The sequence below is a fragment of the Mytilus californianus genome, unplaced genomic scaffold, assembly GCF_021869535.1.
Source record: "Mytilus californianus isolate M0D057914Y unplaced genomic scaffold, xbMytCali1.0.p SCAF_14, whole genome shotgun sequence".
Taxonomy (NCBI): domain Eukaryota; kingdom Metazoa; phylum Mollusca; class Bivalvia; order Mytilida; family Mytilidae; genus Mytilus; species Mytilus californianus.
This window is the reverse complement of record NW_026262626.1, coordinates 9,636,982-9,655,509: the sequence shown is the minus strand read 5'-3', so window position 1 is coordinate 9,655,509 and position 18,528 is coordinate 9,636,982. Positions and strand designations below refer to the sequence as shown.

At 31.3% G+C, this 18,528-nt stretch overlaps 2 protein-coding genes across 9 annotated transcripts in view; one reads left to right on the top strand and one right to left on the bottom strand.

Annotated features, from left to right (window-relative positions):
• LOC127724137 (inositol 1,4,5-triphosphate receptor associated 1-like) overlaps positions 1 to 5,990 on the top strand; it is an 83,545-nt gene extending 77,555 nt beyond the window's left edge. For 7 of the 8 annotated variants that reach the window (XM_052231002.1, XM_052231004.1, XM_052231005.1 and 4 more), the window contains 2 exons: positions 965 to 1,093; positions 2,086 to 5,613. In XM_052231002.1, coding sequence (XP_052086962.1) covers positions 965 to 1,093; positions 2,086 to 2,287 — 331 coding nt within the window. In that variant the 3' untranslated portion in view covers positions 2,288 to 5,613. Of the gene's footprint in view, positions 1 to 964; positions 1,094 to 2,085; positions 5,614 to 5,979 lie in introns of those variants that run through there. The other variant, XR_007992365.1, reaches the window with a different exon arrangement.
• Positions 5,991 to 10,931: 4,941 nt separating this feature from the next.
• On the bottom strand, positions 10,932 to 17,991 carry LOC127724136 (wee1-like protein kinase 1-A). Its single transcript, XM_052231001.1, has 9 exons — positions 17,279 to 17,991; positions 16,083 to 16,137; positions 15,386 to 15,555; positions 14,781 to 14,902; positions 14,111 to 14,365; positions 13,310 to 13,455; positions 12,940 to 13,047; positions 12,342 to 12,487; positions 10,932 to 11,923 (listed from the first exon to the last, which is right to left on the bottom strand). The coding sequence occupies exons 1-9, from the start codon at positions 17,881 to 17,883 to the stop codon at positions 11,803 to 11,805; spliced, it is 1,728 nt and encodes a 575-aa protein (XP_052086961.1). The 5' UTR covers positions 17,884 to 17,991; the 3' UTR covers positions 10,932 to 11,802.
• Between the last annotated feature and the right edge of the window lie 537 nt (positions 17,992 to 18,528).

Genomic DNA, 18,528 nt, shown 5'->3' with positions numbered 1-18,528 from the left:
CTGTTGATTTGGAACTAAGAAAATACCCTAATTACTATTATCTGTGAACACCAAAATGTTTGTAGTTTCAATTAAACATAATAACACATTCATTGTTTATCATTACTAAATTAACTGTCTATGTACTTGAGACTCTGTGTTCTCCCCAGAATTTTCAAATAGCACCATGGAAATTAACATAGCACTGGTTTCCAAAAAATATTGCACCACGGCCCCTATACATTCTATTATAAAATCCTCCAAGATAGCATCATGGTAGAAAATATAGCACAGGGGTACCACAGTGCTTTAAGGCCCTGGGGAGAAAACTGAGTCTTGAGTAAGAAGAAAATAGGAACAACATATATTTTTGTATTTTTTACTTTGAATAGATCTTTTTGATTAAATTCAAAATTGATAGAGAAAAAGTCATGAATCCTAAAAAAATATGTAAATCAGTCGTCTCATTTTTGTCATGTCTTTCATAGGGCATCCATTTGAATTCTCAATATCGAAATAAATATTTGCTAAAGATTAACAATGTTTTTATATTTTTTTAAAAAATGTATAAGATAGATATAAACTCTGAATTTGAATTCTGAAAATGTGACTGTTAATCTATTTGATATATTTTTCTTCCTAATTGAAGGGAATTTTTGATTTCTTTCATTTGAATGCACTTCGATAATGATATCCTTTGAATCACTGAAACATTAATTGAATAATTGCTAATGAGACAACTATTGATTAAATTCCAAATGATGTGGATTTAAAATAGCTCTGACAAACTTTAAGGTTTTATAAGACTGTTTAATAGAAGCACATCATTCTGAAATTTTAAGGTATTAAAATCAGTTGTTTATTGCTTTCATTAATATGGTTGTATCCTTATTTTAAGACTAATAAAGGACTGAAATAAAAGATTTGCACATGCCCTCTCAGCAAAAATATTTTTGGGGTTCTGAACAGTGTTTTTTTATTGCAGATTTGAGCAAGGATATAAAGCCCTAGTTGGACGTGACTTAGCCAATCTAAGAGAACAACAGAACAATGTCAGTAACACTCTGGAGAACATCATGGATGAAGTAGAGCAGGATACTGAACAAGAGGAAAAGTAGGATATCAAAACAATGGGAGATAACTCTGTTGATTAAATCTTCACCAGCTTACTTAAGTTAACTTATACATTCATAAAAATCTTTAAGTCTTGAATAAAAAATTTCAGGTTTTGCAGAAGAAATGCTGAATTTGAAGAATTTCAATTGAAAAATTATGAAATGAAAAGGACATGATCTTATGCAATCAAATGCCATGTTGAAACCTTAAATTGTTTTAGTTGAGATTAAAAGTGTCTCATGTTTTCAATTTATTTTAAGAAGTAGACTTTTAATAAAGCAAAATCTGTTTACATCATTTTATGAAGTTGTTGAAGATCATAATGTGGAATATCACATATGTTTTAAATACTGTAGATATATTTATTTTCCTGGATTGAGGAAAATTGTATTTCATGTGGATACTTGATTTCATGGTTTTATCATATTCTGCATACAATACTACCTGCTTATAGTAAATTTATATTTTTGTAAAACACCTTGATTAGTCTTTCACTTTTACACAAAAAATCTGTGCTATCTATAACAATAAGGTGATGTGGTATGATTGCCAATGAGATAACTATCCTTCAGAGACCAAAGGATGAGGATGTCAACAACTATAGGGGACTGTAAAACCTTTGAACAAGCAAAACCAATATGCTATAAAAGGCCCAGTCATGAAGAAAGGAATCAATAAAAAGAAGAAAATAAGAATCTACAATAAAAGTGAATTGTACAAAATTGAAGTGCGTGTGTAGGATTTACATTCTTCTGGACTGCATACAGTCAATACTGTAGAAAGCCACCAATATATAAATAAAAGAGGAAATCATATAAACGAAACTAGCCAAAATTATCTTTGGTCAGCTTTTCTTGAGGGAATTGCTAACTTAATTTTTCAGCTCTTTGCTTTATGTTGTTAAAAGTTCAATATACCATGCAAAACAAAGATATGAAGTAGACATTGTCCTTATTGAAATTTTGCTTACTATCAATTTTGTTTTTACAGGAATTTATCAGACACCATAAAGGAGAAGTTTTGGGAGAATGTGCCATCGTGGGACGTAGCAAGCAAGAAACTAAGAATGACCATGGCTGGTTTCGTGTTCTTTATGGCATTATGTAGTATTGTGTTGTCCTTCTTTCCTTATGGACAAGCTGCTATGCAAGTACAACCCCAGTACAAACACATGGGACAGCCTCCATCGTGAATCAAATCAATTTTTATATTGTTGGTTTTTTAATGCATATCTGTTATGTAGTAACTTGAGGAAACTCTAGATGAATCCGTTTTGGAAAAGTAATTTGATACCTCGTTTCCGAATATAACGGTACAAGCATTTGGATTTATCTTTTTTGTTGAAGAAAATTGATGTTTCCACCAAGTGTCACATCTAGGGTTTCCAAAGTAACTAGTAATTTGTTATTAATTACTGTTAACTAAAAACCCTCATCTTGTTCCGAAAATTCTTTCAAAATAAATTTTTAAAAGCTGTTTCCATCCTCCGTAAAATATTTCTCCCTAAATACAAATGTGTTGATAACCTTAAGGTTAAGAATTCATATTTTGAAAAAAAAATTATTCATACTATAAAATTAAGAATTCTTTTTTTGAAATAAAAATTATTCATACACTAAAATTAAGAATTTCCTTTTTAAAATAAAAATTATTCATACAAAAAAAATCAGATAACTGCCATTTACATATCTTTGAAATTGTTGCATCAACAAACATTTCCACATTAAATAATAATTAAATTTAAGAGTTTCTATAATGATAGTTTTTTTTTTCATTTATCAGAAGATATCTTTGATTCAAAATGTTATGAGACAAATTGAATCTAATGTCATTTTTTTTTAAAAGTTTATAAATGTGAAATAATATTTTGATAGTTAACATTTCGGTAACATAGATAAGGGGGACACTTATTGTGAATCTTGGTGAAATAAAAACAGCTAATTCACTTCCCTGACCAAAGTGTAGCAATTTTTCTTCATTCCTCATACTTCATAGATTTTCAATCAGTTGCATTGTCATAATTTTTTTTAAATCGGTTCATCGAAATTATTTTCTTTAACCTAATTCAATGAAAGTAAGTTTTTATGAAAAACATATATTGAAGAATAAATGGTATATTTGGACACATTAATTTCTGTGGTTACTACCTATAAGATGTAAAGTGTTTAGCACTGCAGATAATATCACCATGTAGCTTAATAAAATCCTTAAAATTTTTGAATAAAAAAGTTCCCAAGTTAATTTTTATAACCAAATATATTTTTATTGACGGGAATGAAATACAATATTTCTATTGAAAGTAGTCTTTTTTTTCTAAAAAAAATTCCCTGCACTTGAAGGTAAATGATTTATTTGATTGAAGAAATCCTTGAATCAGAAATTAAGATCTGTTTATATATTTGCATAATCAGAAAAAAAACTGTCATAATTCCATTGATCAGCCAAACAAAGGATGCAAACTGCCAAGTTTGATATTTTTATAATTTTATGTAATTATGTATATTTTAATGTCAAATGTCTCAAATGTTATCTGTTTAAACAACTGTGATATGTATTTTATTTTCAAAGTTCTATAGAAGCTGGTTATAGTGATATTTTTTAAGGAATTGTTTCATACATTTTTGTGGTATTTATTTCGTTGTTAATCTCTGGAAGATGAAGAAAACATTTTGATGTTCATACTTTATGTTGGTTTAACTGCAATTAGCAGTACTGGTATTTAAATTTGTATGATTAAAATTATGTAAGCCAAGAGGTCTGCATTTTCTTTGTTTTTTGTAACAGGCCTTTTCAGTTTAGGACCATGTTGATATATAGCAAGCCCAGATAGATTTGTTCTGCTTGCCCACTCTATTTCTCCGATATTAAAACACTAATTTGTTGCGTTCATTATATAGAAGTAACTATAAAAAATTTGTATGTGCAGTATAGTTAATGACTTCATTCATATTTTTTGAAAACATCATCACTCTGAAAATGACCATTTAAGGCTAAAAGAAAGGTTACAATAGTTCATGATTCTAAGTCATTTCACTTGTTGTATAAACATTTTGTCATCATTTCTAAGGGCATTGATTTAAATATAATACTAGAAGATGTATCCACCTGACCCATTCCATTACTTTAATAAGAAAAGGAGAAGGTATGATACGGCAATTTTTTGGCCCCAAGAATTTGAATATCAAAACTTTTAAACTTACATAATTATGTAACTATCAAAAATTAGTTCATAAGTTTACAAGACGTTAGTCTGACCAATATGTGTATTCATATTTTTGAATCGTTCTTAAGGGGTTTAAATTTATTGTATTCAATGGATATCTTCAAAAACTGCCAAAAGTAGCCTCATTTCGAGATCTTTTCATTTATATTTTGATATGCGTCACAGCCTTACCAAGAATGTTATTTTGCTACCAAATATATTCTTCAAAGATGTTAGTGTTGGTAAAATGTCCTTTTGAGTAAGGCTGTGGCTCATAGATAATTTTGCAATGAACTAGATACAAGTATTAAATAGCCATTTTAGATCCACTTTGGCAATTGTGACATGTTCATGACATTATAGTAACATCTTCTACTCTCAAGTCAAGATTATAACATCCTATTCATTGTAGATAGAATGAAATTGATTTTAAAATTATTAATAAATGTTGACAATATTTTTCAGTTTAGGTGTCAGATAATGAATCGTGTCATACCTTTTCCTTTATTGAATTAATGGTAATTGTCAGTCATCTGTTCCACTGTTATTAATTAACATCTTTAATTTAAAGTTTATAGATTGTGGTTAAAAACAGAAGTTTTTGAAAAGTAAGCCTGTCCAATATTTCCTCTAGGATAGAATTTGAAAAATACTCCCATATAATAAATAGGATTATTACCATATATTTTTTTGTAATGCATTGGTACATCATAATTTTGGACTAGTGTTTGAACATTCCCAAGAAAATAATGTACTTGAAATACAAGTAACATGTTTTAAGTCTCATTTATTCACTGTCTTTCCTTCACAATGAATTGGGTTCATTTATTTTGGGTTGGAGAAAAATTTGCTTAAGGTCCTCTTCAATAAACTATAGAACTCAAAGCTTACAGAAAGATCAAGTTGGTCCAAAGTGGCAACTTCAGTGATGATATCTGATGTTCATTGATAACTGGCACATATATCTCGGTGCATTTTTAAAATTCAAAATGATGGGCCCAATTTTTTATGTAATTTTTAATTACCAAGAATAGAACCAATGATGCCCTCTTCCGATCCACCAATGTATCTTGAAAGTAATTCTGCAGGAGTAATCAATACATGGTATATGAATTATTTTTATCATGCTACATCTGGGTGAATCTGGTATCTTTTGTTGTCCTATACTGTTTTGTTTTGTTTTTTTGTCTAAAGATGTTACTTTCAAGTTTTATATCTTAATGTTAATAAATATCTATTTTTACATATGTATCTTGTTTTTCGAACCCATATTAGGACAAGACTGTTGAATGAGCAATAAATAGGTGTCAAAACAATTGTATGAATTATTATTTTTTACTTCCTTGGCACTAAACTTTATTAATTTTCATCAGTAAGGGTCTAGAATCTTAATTTATTACGTTTCTGTCTAATTTTGTGACCTACTTTTTGCCTTGACTGCAAAAAAGTCACAAAATGCAAGACATTTGGATGCTAATCCATCAACAGGGTAAACTTTGTAGAAAGCTTTATATTTCAATAGGTAGTCACCTGGATACTTCTTGTATACATCTGCCTAACGTTCTGAAGTTTCTACCTGACATATGTCTGTTGTCCTTTATCTCATTTCTATGGTTCATAGTCTGCTTAAAAACAAGTTTTTTTTACATAACTGAGTTCCTTCAGTTATGAGTAATAGACAGCTATATTTGGAATATAGGATCATTGAATGGTAAACATGTCCCACCAGTCAGGCATTCTAATTAAAATACAGAACCTGTGTCCATCCTTGGTATTAAATAAAAGATTTGGCAACTCTGTTCTAGTTTCTGTTCTGGTCATTATTACATCAGCCAATCAAATATCTGCATCCAAATTTTTTAGGTCTTTACTATAGAAAGTAGGATTGAGCACTTTCAGATCTTTGTAAGCAAAGCATGGACACAGGATCTGTATCTCAATCAAATTGCCAGACAGGGTTCATTGGACTTGGATGTGATTTTATGGATGGGTGGTCCAACATTAATTTTTGTCGAGCCTGCTACTTCTGTCTCAGAAAGCAAGACATAGGGAGAGTGATCAGGCGGCGGCATTAGCAAACTTCTTAAAAGCTTAATATTTCAAAAGGTAAAAGACCTGGATCCTTCATACTTTATATATTGATGCCTTATGTTCTGTAATATGTCTATTGTCTTTGACCTCATTTTCATGGTTCAGTGACTACTTGAAAAAAAGTTAAGATTTTTAGTATTCCTAATGTCTCTTATGAGTAATAGGATATCTATATTTGGTATGTGCGTACCTAACAAGGTCCTTATGCCTGTCAGACGGTTTACCACTTGACCTCGACCTCATTTCATGGATCAGTAATCAAGGTTAAGTTTTCGTGTTTTGGGATATTTTTCTTAAACGATGAGCAATAGGTCAACTATATTTGGTGTATGAAATGATTGTAAGATGTATATGTCTGTCTGGCAGTTATCATCTGACCTTGACTTCATTTTTATGGTTCATTGTTCAATGTTAAGTTTTCCTGGTTAAGTTTGTTTCTTAGATATTATATGCAATAGGTCAACTTTATTTAAAGCATGTAATAATGGGAAGGTGTACATGTCTGTCTGGCAGTTATCATCTAACCTTGACCTCATTTTCATGGTTCATTGATCAATGTTTAGTTTTCCTGGTTGAGTTTGTTTCTTAGATACTATGTGCAATAGGTCAACTATATTTAAAGCATAGAATGATTGTAAGGTGTACATGTCTGTCTGGCAGGGTTCATCTGACCTTGACCTTATTTTTGTCATCCTGCAACTTTTGTCGCAAAAGTGAGACATAGTGATCCTACATTCCGGCGGCGGTGGCGTCCACAAATATTCACTCTGTGGTTAAAGTTTTTCAAATTTTAATAACTTTCTTAAACTATTCTGGATTTCTACCAAACTTGGACAGAAGCTTGTTTATGACCATAAGATAGTATCCAGAAGTAAATTTTGTAAAAAAAAAATCCTGTTTATCCGTATTTTACTCATAAATGGACTTAGTTTTTCTGCCAGTTAACATTACATTCACTCTGTGGTTAAAGTTTTTCAAACTTTAATAACTTTCTTAAACTATCCTGGATTTGTACCATACTTGGACAGAAGCTTGTTTATGTTCATAAGATAGTATTCAAAAGTAAATTCTGTTAATAAAAAAATCCTGTTTATCTGTATTTTACTTATAAATGGACTTAGTTTGTCTGCAAGTTAACAATTCATTCACTCTGTGGTTAAAGTTTTCAAAATTTGAATTACTTTCTTAAACTATCCTGGATTTGTACCAAACTTGGACAGAAGCTTGATTATGATCAAAAGCTAGTATCTAGATGGAAATTTTGTAAAAAAAAAATTCCTGTTTTTTCGGTTTTTTCAGTATATTACTTATAAATGGACTTAGTTTTTCTTCCAGTTAACATTACATACAGTCTGCAGTTAAAGTTTTTAAAACATTTATAAGATTCATAACCCATCCTGGATTCTTACCAAACTTGAACAGAAGCTTCTTACATTCAAAAGATAAGTATCTAAGAAAATTTTTAATAATTATTTCCCCATTTTTGTTGAGCCTGCGACTAACAGCAAAAGTAGGCGAGACACTGGGTTTCGCGGAACCCTTACAAATTTTCATGGTTATTTGCTCAATATAAGTTTTCATGTTTTGGTCTGTTTCTTGTATACTATAAGCAATAGGTTAACTATATTTGGTGTATGGAATGAATTTAAGGTGTACATGTATTTCTGCCTTGGTTTATCTGAATTTTGCCCTCATTTTCTTTGATCATTTTAAGTTAATGTGATACTTGTAGTTAAACGATATATTTAGGACTATCAACATAAAAGTCAATGGTCAGAAAAGCAGCCGAGAAATTTCAGCATGTGCACTCTTGTTTTGATGTATGGTCTTTTTCACAGATACAAAAAACATGAGGTCAACTAAATGTGATGTATGAAATGATTGTAAGGTGTACATATTTGGTCTTACAGCCTGTACCTAATTTTCATGGTTCTTTGGTCAACCATAAGTTTTGGTGGTAATGTCAGTTACTTTTGGTGTTTGAATGATTGTAAGGTCTCTATTTCTGTCTGGCAGAGTTCCTCTGGCATTGACCTCATTTTCAATGTTCATGGTTTTTCAGATTTTATAAGCACTAGATCAAATTTATATGGTGTAAGAAATGATTGTTATGTGTGCGTGTCCATCTGACCTTGACCTCATTTTCATGGCTCATTGGTCACCTTAATTTTTTGGTGATTAGGTCTAAATTTCATGTATCATAAGCAAAAGGTCAACTGTATAGAATGGTTGTTAGGTGTATATGTCAATCTGGCAGAGTAGATCAGACTCACTTTCATGGATCATGAAAATGTCATGTTTATGTGATACATGTAATTGTAGTAAAACCTTGAACTTAAAATTTTGACTAGCATAACAAATTTAAATAACAAAGATCAAAATATGTTTATCAGCTAATTTGTATGATCAGGTTACAAACTCAGAAACATTGCACACAAACATGTTCAACCGCACCACATTCAGTCAGAGCTCAGACATATAGAAAATTCTTTTGTTTCGGACTAGCATTTTGATAAAAATGTTTTAACAATTCTGGACTTGTCGAAGTCAGAAAATGACACTTGTTTAAATCAAAACGGAAAGTCCTTTATCAAATGGCAAAATCAAAAGCTAAAACACATCAAAAGAATAAATAAACTGTTATCACAGAGATATGTCTCGCCTTTTTGTAATTTTGATAATGCAAATGTTGAAATTAAAATAGCAATACTTAACATGTAAGTTATGCAAATATTCAAAGTCAATGAACCATGACTGAAGGTACATAGCTACACAACCTCCATGGAATGAGAAGTGCCAATACAACTGCATACCAAATACCATTGACTTATTATAAGTCGTTCCCTTAAACAAACCTAAACACAAACATTAACTTGTAAACTATGTAAAAGTTTCAAAGTCAATGAACCATGATCAAGGGTGGGGTTACATAATCTCCATGGAAACGATACTTGCAAATGCCAATAAATTTGCATACCAAATATCATTGATTTAACATTAGCAGTTCATCTTAAACTGATCTAATCACAAACCAATACATGTAAACTAAGCAAAAGTTTCAAAGTAAATAGACCATGACTGAGGGGGCAGGGCCAAATATTCTCCATGCAAATGAGATGTGCTGATGCTTATACAACTGAACACCAATTAACATTGGCCTACCACTAATGGTTCCCCTTGAACTGACCTAATCACAAACTAATACATGTAAACTTAACAAAATTTTCAGAGTCTATAGACCATGACTAAGTGGGCGGAGCTAAATAATCTCCATGGAAATGAGATATCCCAATGCTTATACAACTGCATACCAAATATCATTGACCTACCACTAGTGGTTCCCCATAAATTGACCTAATCACAAACTAATACATGTAAACTATGAAAAGTTTCAAAGTCAATAGACCTTGACTGAGGGGGCAGGGCCAAATAATCTCCATGGTAATGAGATGTGCCAATGCTAATACAACTGCATACCAAATATCATTGACCAACCACTAGTGGTTCACCATGAACTAGACCTAATCACAAACTAATACATTGTTGATGCCGCCGCCGTTGCTGGAAACAGCATACCTGTCTCGCTTTTTGACTGTCAAGGCGAGACAAAAACAAACTGGTGTCATATTCCTGACTTGGTACAGGCATTTTGATGTAGAAAATGGTGGATTGAACCTAATTTTATAGCTAGCTAAATTATAGATTGAAAAGTTAATATTTACATCATAATAAATAATCTGAACTTGACCGACTGTTAGAAATCAAATTTTATCTTTACATTAATGGAGATAACCCCTGAAACAAATTTAGACAGCTTACATGTCTGAAATCTGACGGACATTCGTCATCGTCTGTCCCAAGACAGAAGCAGCCTGCAATTCAGTGGTTGTAATTTGTTAAAGTTGTTCATATTTGTTCTGTTATAAATTGAGCCATTCGTTTTCTTTCGTTTGAATTGTTTCACATTTTGTCATGATGGGTTTTTTTAATGTTGACTACACATTATTGGTTGGGCATTTTTTCAAGGCTGTTTGTTGATCTATTGTTGCTTACACCAACATCATTTGGACTCTGGTTGATATTTGTCTCATTGGCAATCATACCACATCTTATTATATTGTTACCCAGGGAAGGCACATTGAAAATGTGGTAAATATCTATAAGCAATTTCAGAATTTTTTTTTCCACTTTCACTTTTCAAAAACACCTACCTAAGAGTCGAGATATCAAAATCCCTTCTCTAATTCCATTTAAAATTAAGAATTGTGACAAGTATGTTTTTCGGAACAGCCCTTATGAAGATGCAAATTTGATATAAAGACATGACTTGACAACAACTTTTGAACGGATGTGATCAATATGATGAATATAAGTGATTCTTGTAGCTACTCCATTTGACAAATTACCTATTAAGGTCAGTATACCCAACAAGAATTATTAAAATATTAAAATTATCACTCATTCAAAACAGTAATCCTAAATATGGTTCCTAGATTGACAATGGTCAATACAGTACATCCAAATATTTTAAGGACTACAAAAATATTTTATTAAAATTTTATTTGTAAAACATACAATAAGCACCATCTTGTTGCTATTTTTAACAATGAATCCATGGAGTTTACAGGTTTAAATATACCTACAATAAAAACAATATACAAATATATTGACCTACTATAGCACATCATTTGCACCACCATCTGACCTACTTACCTGGAATTCATGATTATCACATAGAGAAGTCTCACTTCTTTATATGCTGTATATAAAAACAAATATCAATTTGATGGAGATGCCACAGTGGGGAAATAAAGTCATGATAAATGTGGTTCTATAATTTATAATTTTATGAATGGAAAATGTATACAATGATTACATGGATATTAAAAATTAATAATTACAATTGAAACCTTATTATTACATTAACATAAAACAAATTTTACATGACCTATCACCAATGAAAATGAACCACATTTCTCTAGCTTAATACTTTGTGAAACATTTTTAAAATTTCAGCAGAATACATACTCTTAACAAATTTAAAACAATGCAAACAAGCAAGAGTAACATGTAATTTCTTAATTCATTATTTCTTAATTCAATAAATTTTTCTGAATTCTTAACAAAGTCCAAAAACTTAAAATATGAAATTCAAAACTTTGAGGACAAAGGATGGTCCAAACCAGAGGATAATAAATAAAGTGGCATCTCCAACAGATAAATACAAATAGAACTATGATATGAAAATAAACATGCCCAATCTGTTAACCCTTTGTCTTGGCACATTAACAGGAAATATTACATAACAATTTTTAACAAATTTATACTGGTATAATTGGATCCAGTCTTTATACAATTATTTTTACAAATTGTGTATTGCACAGCGTCCTCCTTCAGCGTAAAATTTGATTCCTTTAAAAGTTTGTCATACTCAAGCTCCTTTTCATTCTGTTTCCAATCAGTCGACTCACTTTATCTGGCTGTGCAAACACTGGGGTATTCTGTACAAGGCATTGTGTAGCTTCTATCAATTTTCTGGAGAGAAAAAAATCAAAAGTTAGGATGTTGTACTAAGAATTTGAAGTAACAAATCATTAAAATCATTAAAATCTATTACTTCTTAAGATTCAATATTCATAGTTATTACATGTGTGTATTATATTAAGTTAAACTATGATTCAATTATTTTCAGTGTCCACTGTGACAGGCTTTTTCTGCAAGCATTGAAACATATCAAAAAAATAATCTTTTTTTTTACTTTATTATCTCTAGTTTTATATTAGGTATAATATGTCAAAATCACATTGCAAACAGGGTGACCTACATTTGCTTTAAAGTTTGTCATTTGAACTCTACTGGATAGTTGGGCAATCATACCACATATCCTTATTTGTATAAAATCAAGAATTTTCAAATTGCCTTCTAAAAAGTTCTATACGAGTCCATCAAGTACCTTGATAACATCTGGTTCTTAAATCTTTCTTCGTTCAGTTCTTTTCTAAGTTGGGCTTTTGATTTCTTGGCCTGCGGACACAAAACAGGATGTTGTGTGATTTGTGTTGCTGATGGTCTTTGTGTTGGGTCAGGGTCTACCATACTCTGCAACAAAAAAATAAAACAATGAATACATTTTCTCTTCAAAATCAGTAGCAACTTATATATTGTGATTCAAAGAAACCATACTTCAATTTTCTAGACTAGAAGATAATTGACAAATCATATTTTTTTTAATTTTTAAACTGTTCAGTCATGATATGTGTGTGTATGTTCTATTTTTTTCTTTCATGTTAAATACAAAATATCTACAACGGACATTCAAAAGTTCTTACTATATTCCCAGAAGAAAATGTCTTCTTATTCCAATTTTCAAAATAAAAATGACCAGTGTTAAGCCGTGGATTGCACATAATATTTTTTAGTTTTCTTATTTTGATCTGGTCTACTTTGTCCTAACATGAATAATTATTAATAAATTCACTTTATTGGTACTTGTACTCCTTGATATAATTTCCCTACATGTACTTCTATGTTCACAACAAAACTAAACTTACTTTGAGTAGGTGGTTCATTTCTACACTCAGGTGAGGTAAAGATGGTAATTCACCACGTCTGATAGCATGCCACTTAGGTCCATTCTTAGGTAAAGGATATCCACCTGCCTGTAATACAAAATAAATCTTGTATAAGTACAAATGCTTAAGAGTAAAATGCTTGCATTGAGATAATACCAAACTTGCAAGTCCATTTTTCACTTTACTCTTGTTAGACTTCACAGATGTCAAATTAAGTGATATGCACTAGGGATGCAGTTTAAGCAGTTTTACACACATAAGACCATTGAAAATCACTTTCAAGTGTTTGGATTAGTGTCTTTAAGTAAGTAATTTTAATCAAATTGAAAAACATTTCTTCGCTACTTACTGCTTCATACATAGTTAATCCCAGTGAGAAGATATCAGATTTTGTCAGGTTCTCATAGTCATCATTGAGAATTTCTTTAGGTAAATATCTACAATCTCCATCATCAACTGTTGGGTTAGACACTGATGTTACGTGACCTAAATCTCCTGTAAAGACATAATTATATATGTTACAACTGTTGTTATGTGACCTAAATCTCCTACAATGACATAATTATATACATGTATGTTACAACTGATGTCAATAAAACAAGCACATGTTTTTGACAAAGCTACAGCAATTTCCTATGCTTTCTAGGCCACCCTTAAGAATTTCTTAGTTTGATGTTGCTAACCCATGCTTTGAAGGGTTGCGAAAGTTGATAGGGATTTTACTTTTTTTCTTTTGCCAACAACATAAGTTGCATGTTTTAGACAAGAAAATGACGCAAGAGCAGGAAAAAATCTTCAACAAAAAATTGAGATTTGTGTAGGCTGCTTTTTAGGTTGGTAGGAAGGCAACATCAAACAATTTAAATTATTTTTTTCGGCCCTATGAAATTGAAGAAAAAAAAGAGGAATATACTTTTCTTAAGAGTCGTATCACTTAAGAAAGTCACAAATTTCAGAGAACAAGTTAAGATCTGGCACTTTCTTTGAAATATAATCATCCAACATGCTGAATTGATTTTTACATATACATGTATGTGCCCAAAATCTTCGTATAAATCTTGTAAAAAGGGAAAAGATATAACCAAAATTTGAAGTACTGTTCATTAGCACATTCACTACACAATAATGTCTTAATTTTTACCTTACTTACCAATTTTATATGTTATTGCTTCCTCTACTTCATCATCTTCCTCCAGAGATTCCATTCCACTCTCAGGAGAGTTCAGGAACTTAGGGTTCCGATGGATAAACACGTTGCCTGGTTTAACATCAAGATGGACAAGGTTCTGAGAGTGTACATATCTCAGTCCCCTCGACACTTGCAGGAGAATCTGTTTAAACTCATCTTCACCCAATTTACGGCCAGTCTTCCTGTTGGTATCAATTACATCAGCTAGACTCCCACCTAAAAATTAAAAACTTCAAGTAAGAAATCTTGGTTATCAGCTCATATATTAGAATTTCTCTCATTGTTCAAATAGAATTGTCAAATGTTTTCATTAAAAAAATATTGACCTCTTATCAAAATTTATAATGTAACTACAATGTACTTCAAACATTTTAAATAGACTGACAAACAGGAAACAAAGAAGACAGGTTTGAATATATTTTAAGACAAAGTGTTAAATTTGCATTACTTTTTCAATCTTTAAGGTTTTTAATTCTTTTTTCCATGAAAGATGGTTTATTTAAATTTTTTTCTAGAAGATGTTGAACTATTTTAAACACATTGATGGTTCTCCCACACAATTCAATTATTTTAGACCCAGTTTGAAATTGTGAAAGGTCCATGTCTTTTAAATTCTGAAAATGGAGCTTACCATTACAGTATTCATTCTGTATATACATGTAGTCATCTTCAGCCCAGGCAGAGTAGTATCTCACAACATGTTGATGTTTTCCAAGAACAGCATGTGCATACACTTCATTCATAGCATTCCTCCTGAAAACAAGCAAATATACTGTTTATTAAAAAGTGTATGTATAATAGACACCAGGTTGACATTCATACTCTCATTCAACTTCAATGGTGATTGTACATGCGTCATTCATTTTTACTAGAAAAAAGATTAAGCTTAAGATTTCAGGAATACATGTACAAACTTTGTACTTTTCAAACTTAATGGTTTACTTTTACAAATTGTGACTTGGATGGAGAGTTGTCTCTTTGGCAATCATACCACATCTTCTTACATCTATTAACAGTATTTCACTTGATCTCATTTAATGTCATTACTCAAATGCAAAATTACGAAATTAACAAAAAATATTTGTTAAAGGTATTTAACTAGAAAAGTCTTTTGTAACCATCCAAATTTCAATTGTAAACATTCATGGTAAATAACTTTCATCATTTTTAATCTAAGGACACATTCATTTTGTCTCTTATATGCTGCTTGGTGATGAAACTATTAACTATACTTACTCATACTGGCTCCCTGCTACTGGTGCCTTGGACTTTTTTATGGCATATGTACATCCATCTAATCGGTGTATACATTTGTAAACACTACCAAATTCTCCATCACCAAGTTTACACACTTCGTGAAACTCTTCGTTATACCGTGATGTGTTGATTTCATGCAAGGCAATTTTCTGAAAGAAAACGGAAACAATAATCATTGCTGCTACAAAAAAGGTTTCAAGTTAATCATTTACCTAATCAAGAATGTGTGCATATACCTTTTTCTCCCAACCTCTCATAATTTTCATCTATAATTTGCAGCTTTCATTAAGTTTTCACTTGTTATTTGCAATATCTTTCATACATGTAACTAAACAAATTTTTAGAAAGTTGACAATATTTATTAAATTGGTTGTCTATTTTCCAACATGCACTTGTATACATGTACATTTGTTAAGAACTGGAATAAACATTATGAAAAAGTTTCTGTCTTAAATAATTGAAATGAGTCATTTTCATTATTTTTAATCTTCTTTAGATACAGAAAACCATCAAATTTTAGAAGATACTTTCCAGAGCATGCCTGTGTGAGGTTGCTTTGAAGTTAATTATATTTTTTCTTTTATTTATAAAATTTACAATTTTTATTTCATTTTTAAATGTTTAATGTGTTTATTCCTTCTATTTACATCTGAACTACATGTATAACTATACATACCTTTGTTGATGGCATATCTATTTCAATTTCATCAGCTGAATCTTCTAATAAACTCCTGGAAATATTCAAATAATGTTTAAGAACATGTGTACATGCACATTTATAGGTACTCCCTAATTTAAGACTAGAACCTTGTAAGCTTAAATAACTACAGTACAGTGTTATTCATTAACAAGAATGTGTCCATAGTACACGGATACCCCACTCGCACCATCATTTTCTATGTTCAGTGGACTGTGAAATAGGGGTCAAAACACTAATTTGACCAAAAATTTAAACCTGAAGTGGGACAGACGCACAGATCGAAAAACATAATGCCCTTAAGTGGGGCATAAAAATGTAGGTAATCAACATCTACCACTTTCCCTAAGTCATTATAAGCAACAATGCAGTTTTTCAAAATAGACTGAGACATAATTTCATGAAAGTGTCAAGGAAATGAATGTTCAATCGTACAGCTGTAAATATGTACATTCATGTTATAAATAAATATATATATCAACTGAAAAGAACTTAGTACAAATGTATAAACTGTTAAACATTGACATGCTATGGCATATGCATTGTCAATATTCAACGAAACTTGTGGAAATTAGCTCAACCCGAACTTTTGTCACCATTCCTTATGTTTAAAGATAAGTATAATCTAGCTCTATCATCCGCAGAGTGTCAAAAAAAATATCACACAGACCATTAGACTTCCAGTTTCACAAATAGCAATTTTTGTGATCTAAAAAAAAAAATCTGACCACTACTGATGCCATCATGTAAACCTAAGCCAAACATAAAGCTATCTTCAGACAAACAAAATCTTCTAACTTACTAAGCTAAACCATTTACAACAGAAATGAGTTATCAAATTTTAACCTACCCTGCGCCTAAACAAAATTCCTAAGTATCACGGTGTACCATAAGAGGAAAAAAATTAGTACAAAGCGACAAGTTGTGTCAATTTTTACCTTAGGATCAGGATCAGAAAGATATTAATACATAAAATGTTTAAAGTTTTGAAACAGGTGACTGGAGGAATCAATATTTCCAAAAATGCACATCATCTTCTGTAAAACACTTCTGGTGTAAAAGTTCATAATTGCACCTGACAAAATCACCTGTTCAACTTCTGCGAATTTTCAAATTTCTTAACTTTTTCATGTCTGATCATAAATTTTGTCTAATACAACTATATTCAAACTTACTTTTCCATTTGCTCTCTACTTCTTTTTATACTAGCCATGCCAGATGTCACTGAACACGATAAAGGTCTGTTGTTGCAAGGTGTAAATGGGTTGACATTGGCCTCAACTTTTTCGCCATTTTCTTTTGATTTTCTTTCATCTGTCAATCTTCTTCGTCTGGCTTTTTGTAATAAAGATTTAGGTGTATGAGGAGTATCAAAAAGTCTTAACGCTCTAAGCTTACGTGATGGTGGTGAAATGGGACACGCTTCGTCCGGAGAGATGACATGTTTTCCAGGGGCTGGCACTCGCTGTTCGTCATCTTCCACGTCACCATCATTTTCCTCGTCTATTCCAAACGGAATTGGTGATAATTTACGCGAACTAATAAATGTCCTGGCTGAACGTGATGTTGAATTTAAATATGGTGTTGATATATCCACTTCCAAATAATCTGGCTCATCATAACTTTCCATACTCGGTGAATGAAATGGGCTTGAGCCTCCATCGTTCGGGCTGAACTCCCCGTCTGAATCGTGAAAATTCAATGTTTTAACTAATCCATTTTCTCTCTTTCTCAAGGCCGATCGCCTTCCTCTACGAACTCTTGGTTGTAACGTTGACATTTCCAAATCACTTTGTTATTATTGTAAATCCAGTTTTCAAATGAAATATGTTTACAAAATTCATGTAAATATAAATCCAAAACCACGCTTGTCGTAAATGGCGGGTCTGTCGATCATGTGATTTATTTGACCAATGAAAATTGCCCTTTGTAAGATGTTTATCGCACTTACCAATCGGTATAGTCTATTCCATTGTTATCAGGACAGCCTGGGGCAATTTATTTTATTTTTGAAATTTTGCAATTTGCTTTACAATCAACAAATAATAGTAAATTTGTATTACTTGTCCAGTGCATTAAACGTGATTTGTTTTCCCATTTTGTTTATGCAGAATTATGATTGAGTATGCTGCTGCTGTTGATAATGATAATTTCTAAATTCTTGTCTATTTAAAGGGACCTTTTGATTTATTATCTTTTATCCTTTCTTTCTTTCTTGATTTTTTTTTTTTTTTTGTGGTAATTATTTGAAATACGAAGGATAACAGAAACAATAGAAAAAAATACTGAACAGTCCACCATATACCGCATGGAACCGGCACTAACACACGACTCCGTCGGGGTGGGATGGAGGGGTAAACTGGTCCGCCGTATATATAGACAGACAACAACGAACAACAAATCAAATGGTCCAGATACATGTAGC

Excerpts from the sequence above, each read along its gene's own strand:
- LOC127724136 (XM_052231001.1), bottom strand. The coding sequence starts at position 17,883 with ATGTCAACGTTACAACCAAGAGTTCGTAGAGGAAGGCGATCGGCCTTG. Across the intron at positions 16,138-17,278 it reads AGTAGAGAGCAAATGGAAAA|GAGTTTATTAGAAGATTCAG; the intron begins GTAAGTTTGAAT and ends GAATATTTCCAG. Across the intron at positions 14,903-15,385 it reads GTAGCAGGGAGCCAGTATGA|GAGGAATGCTATGAATGAAG; the intron begins GTAAGTATAGTT and ends GCTTGTTTTCAG.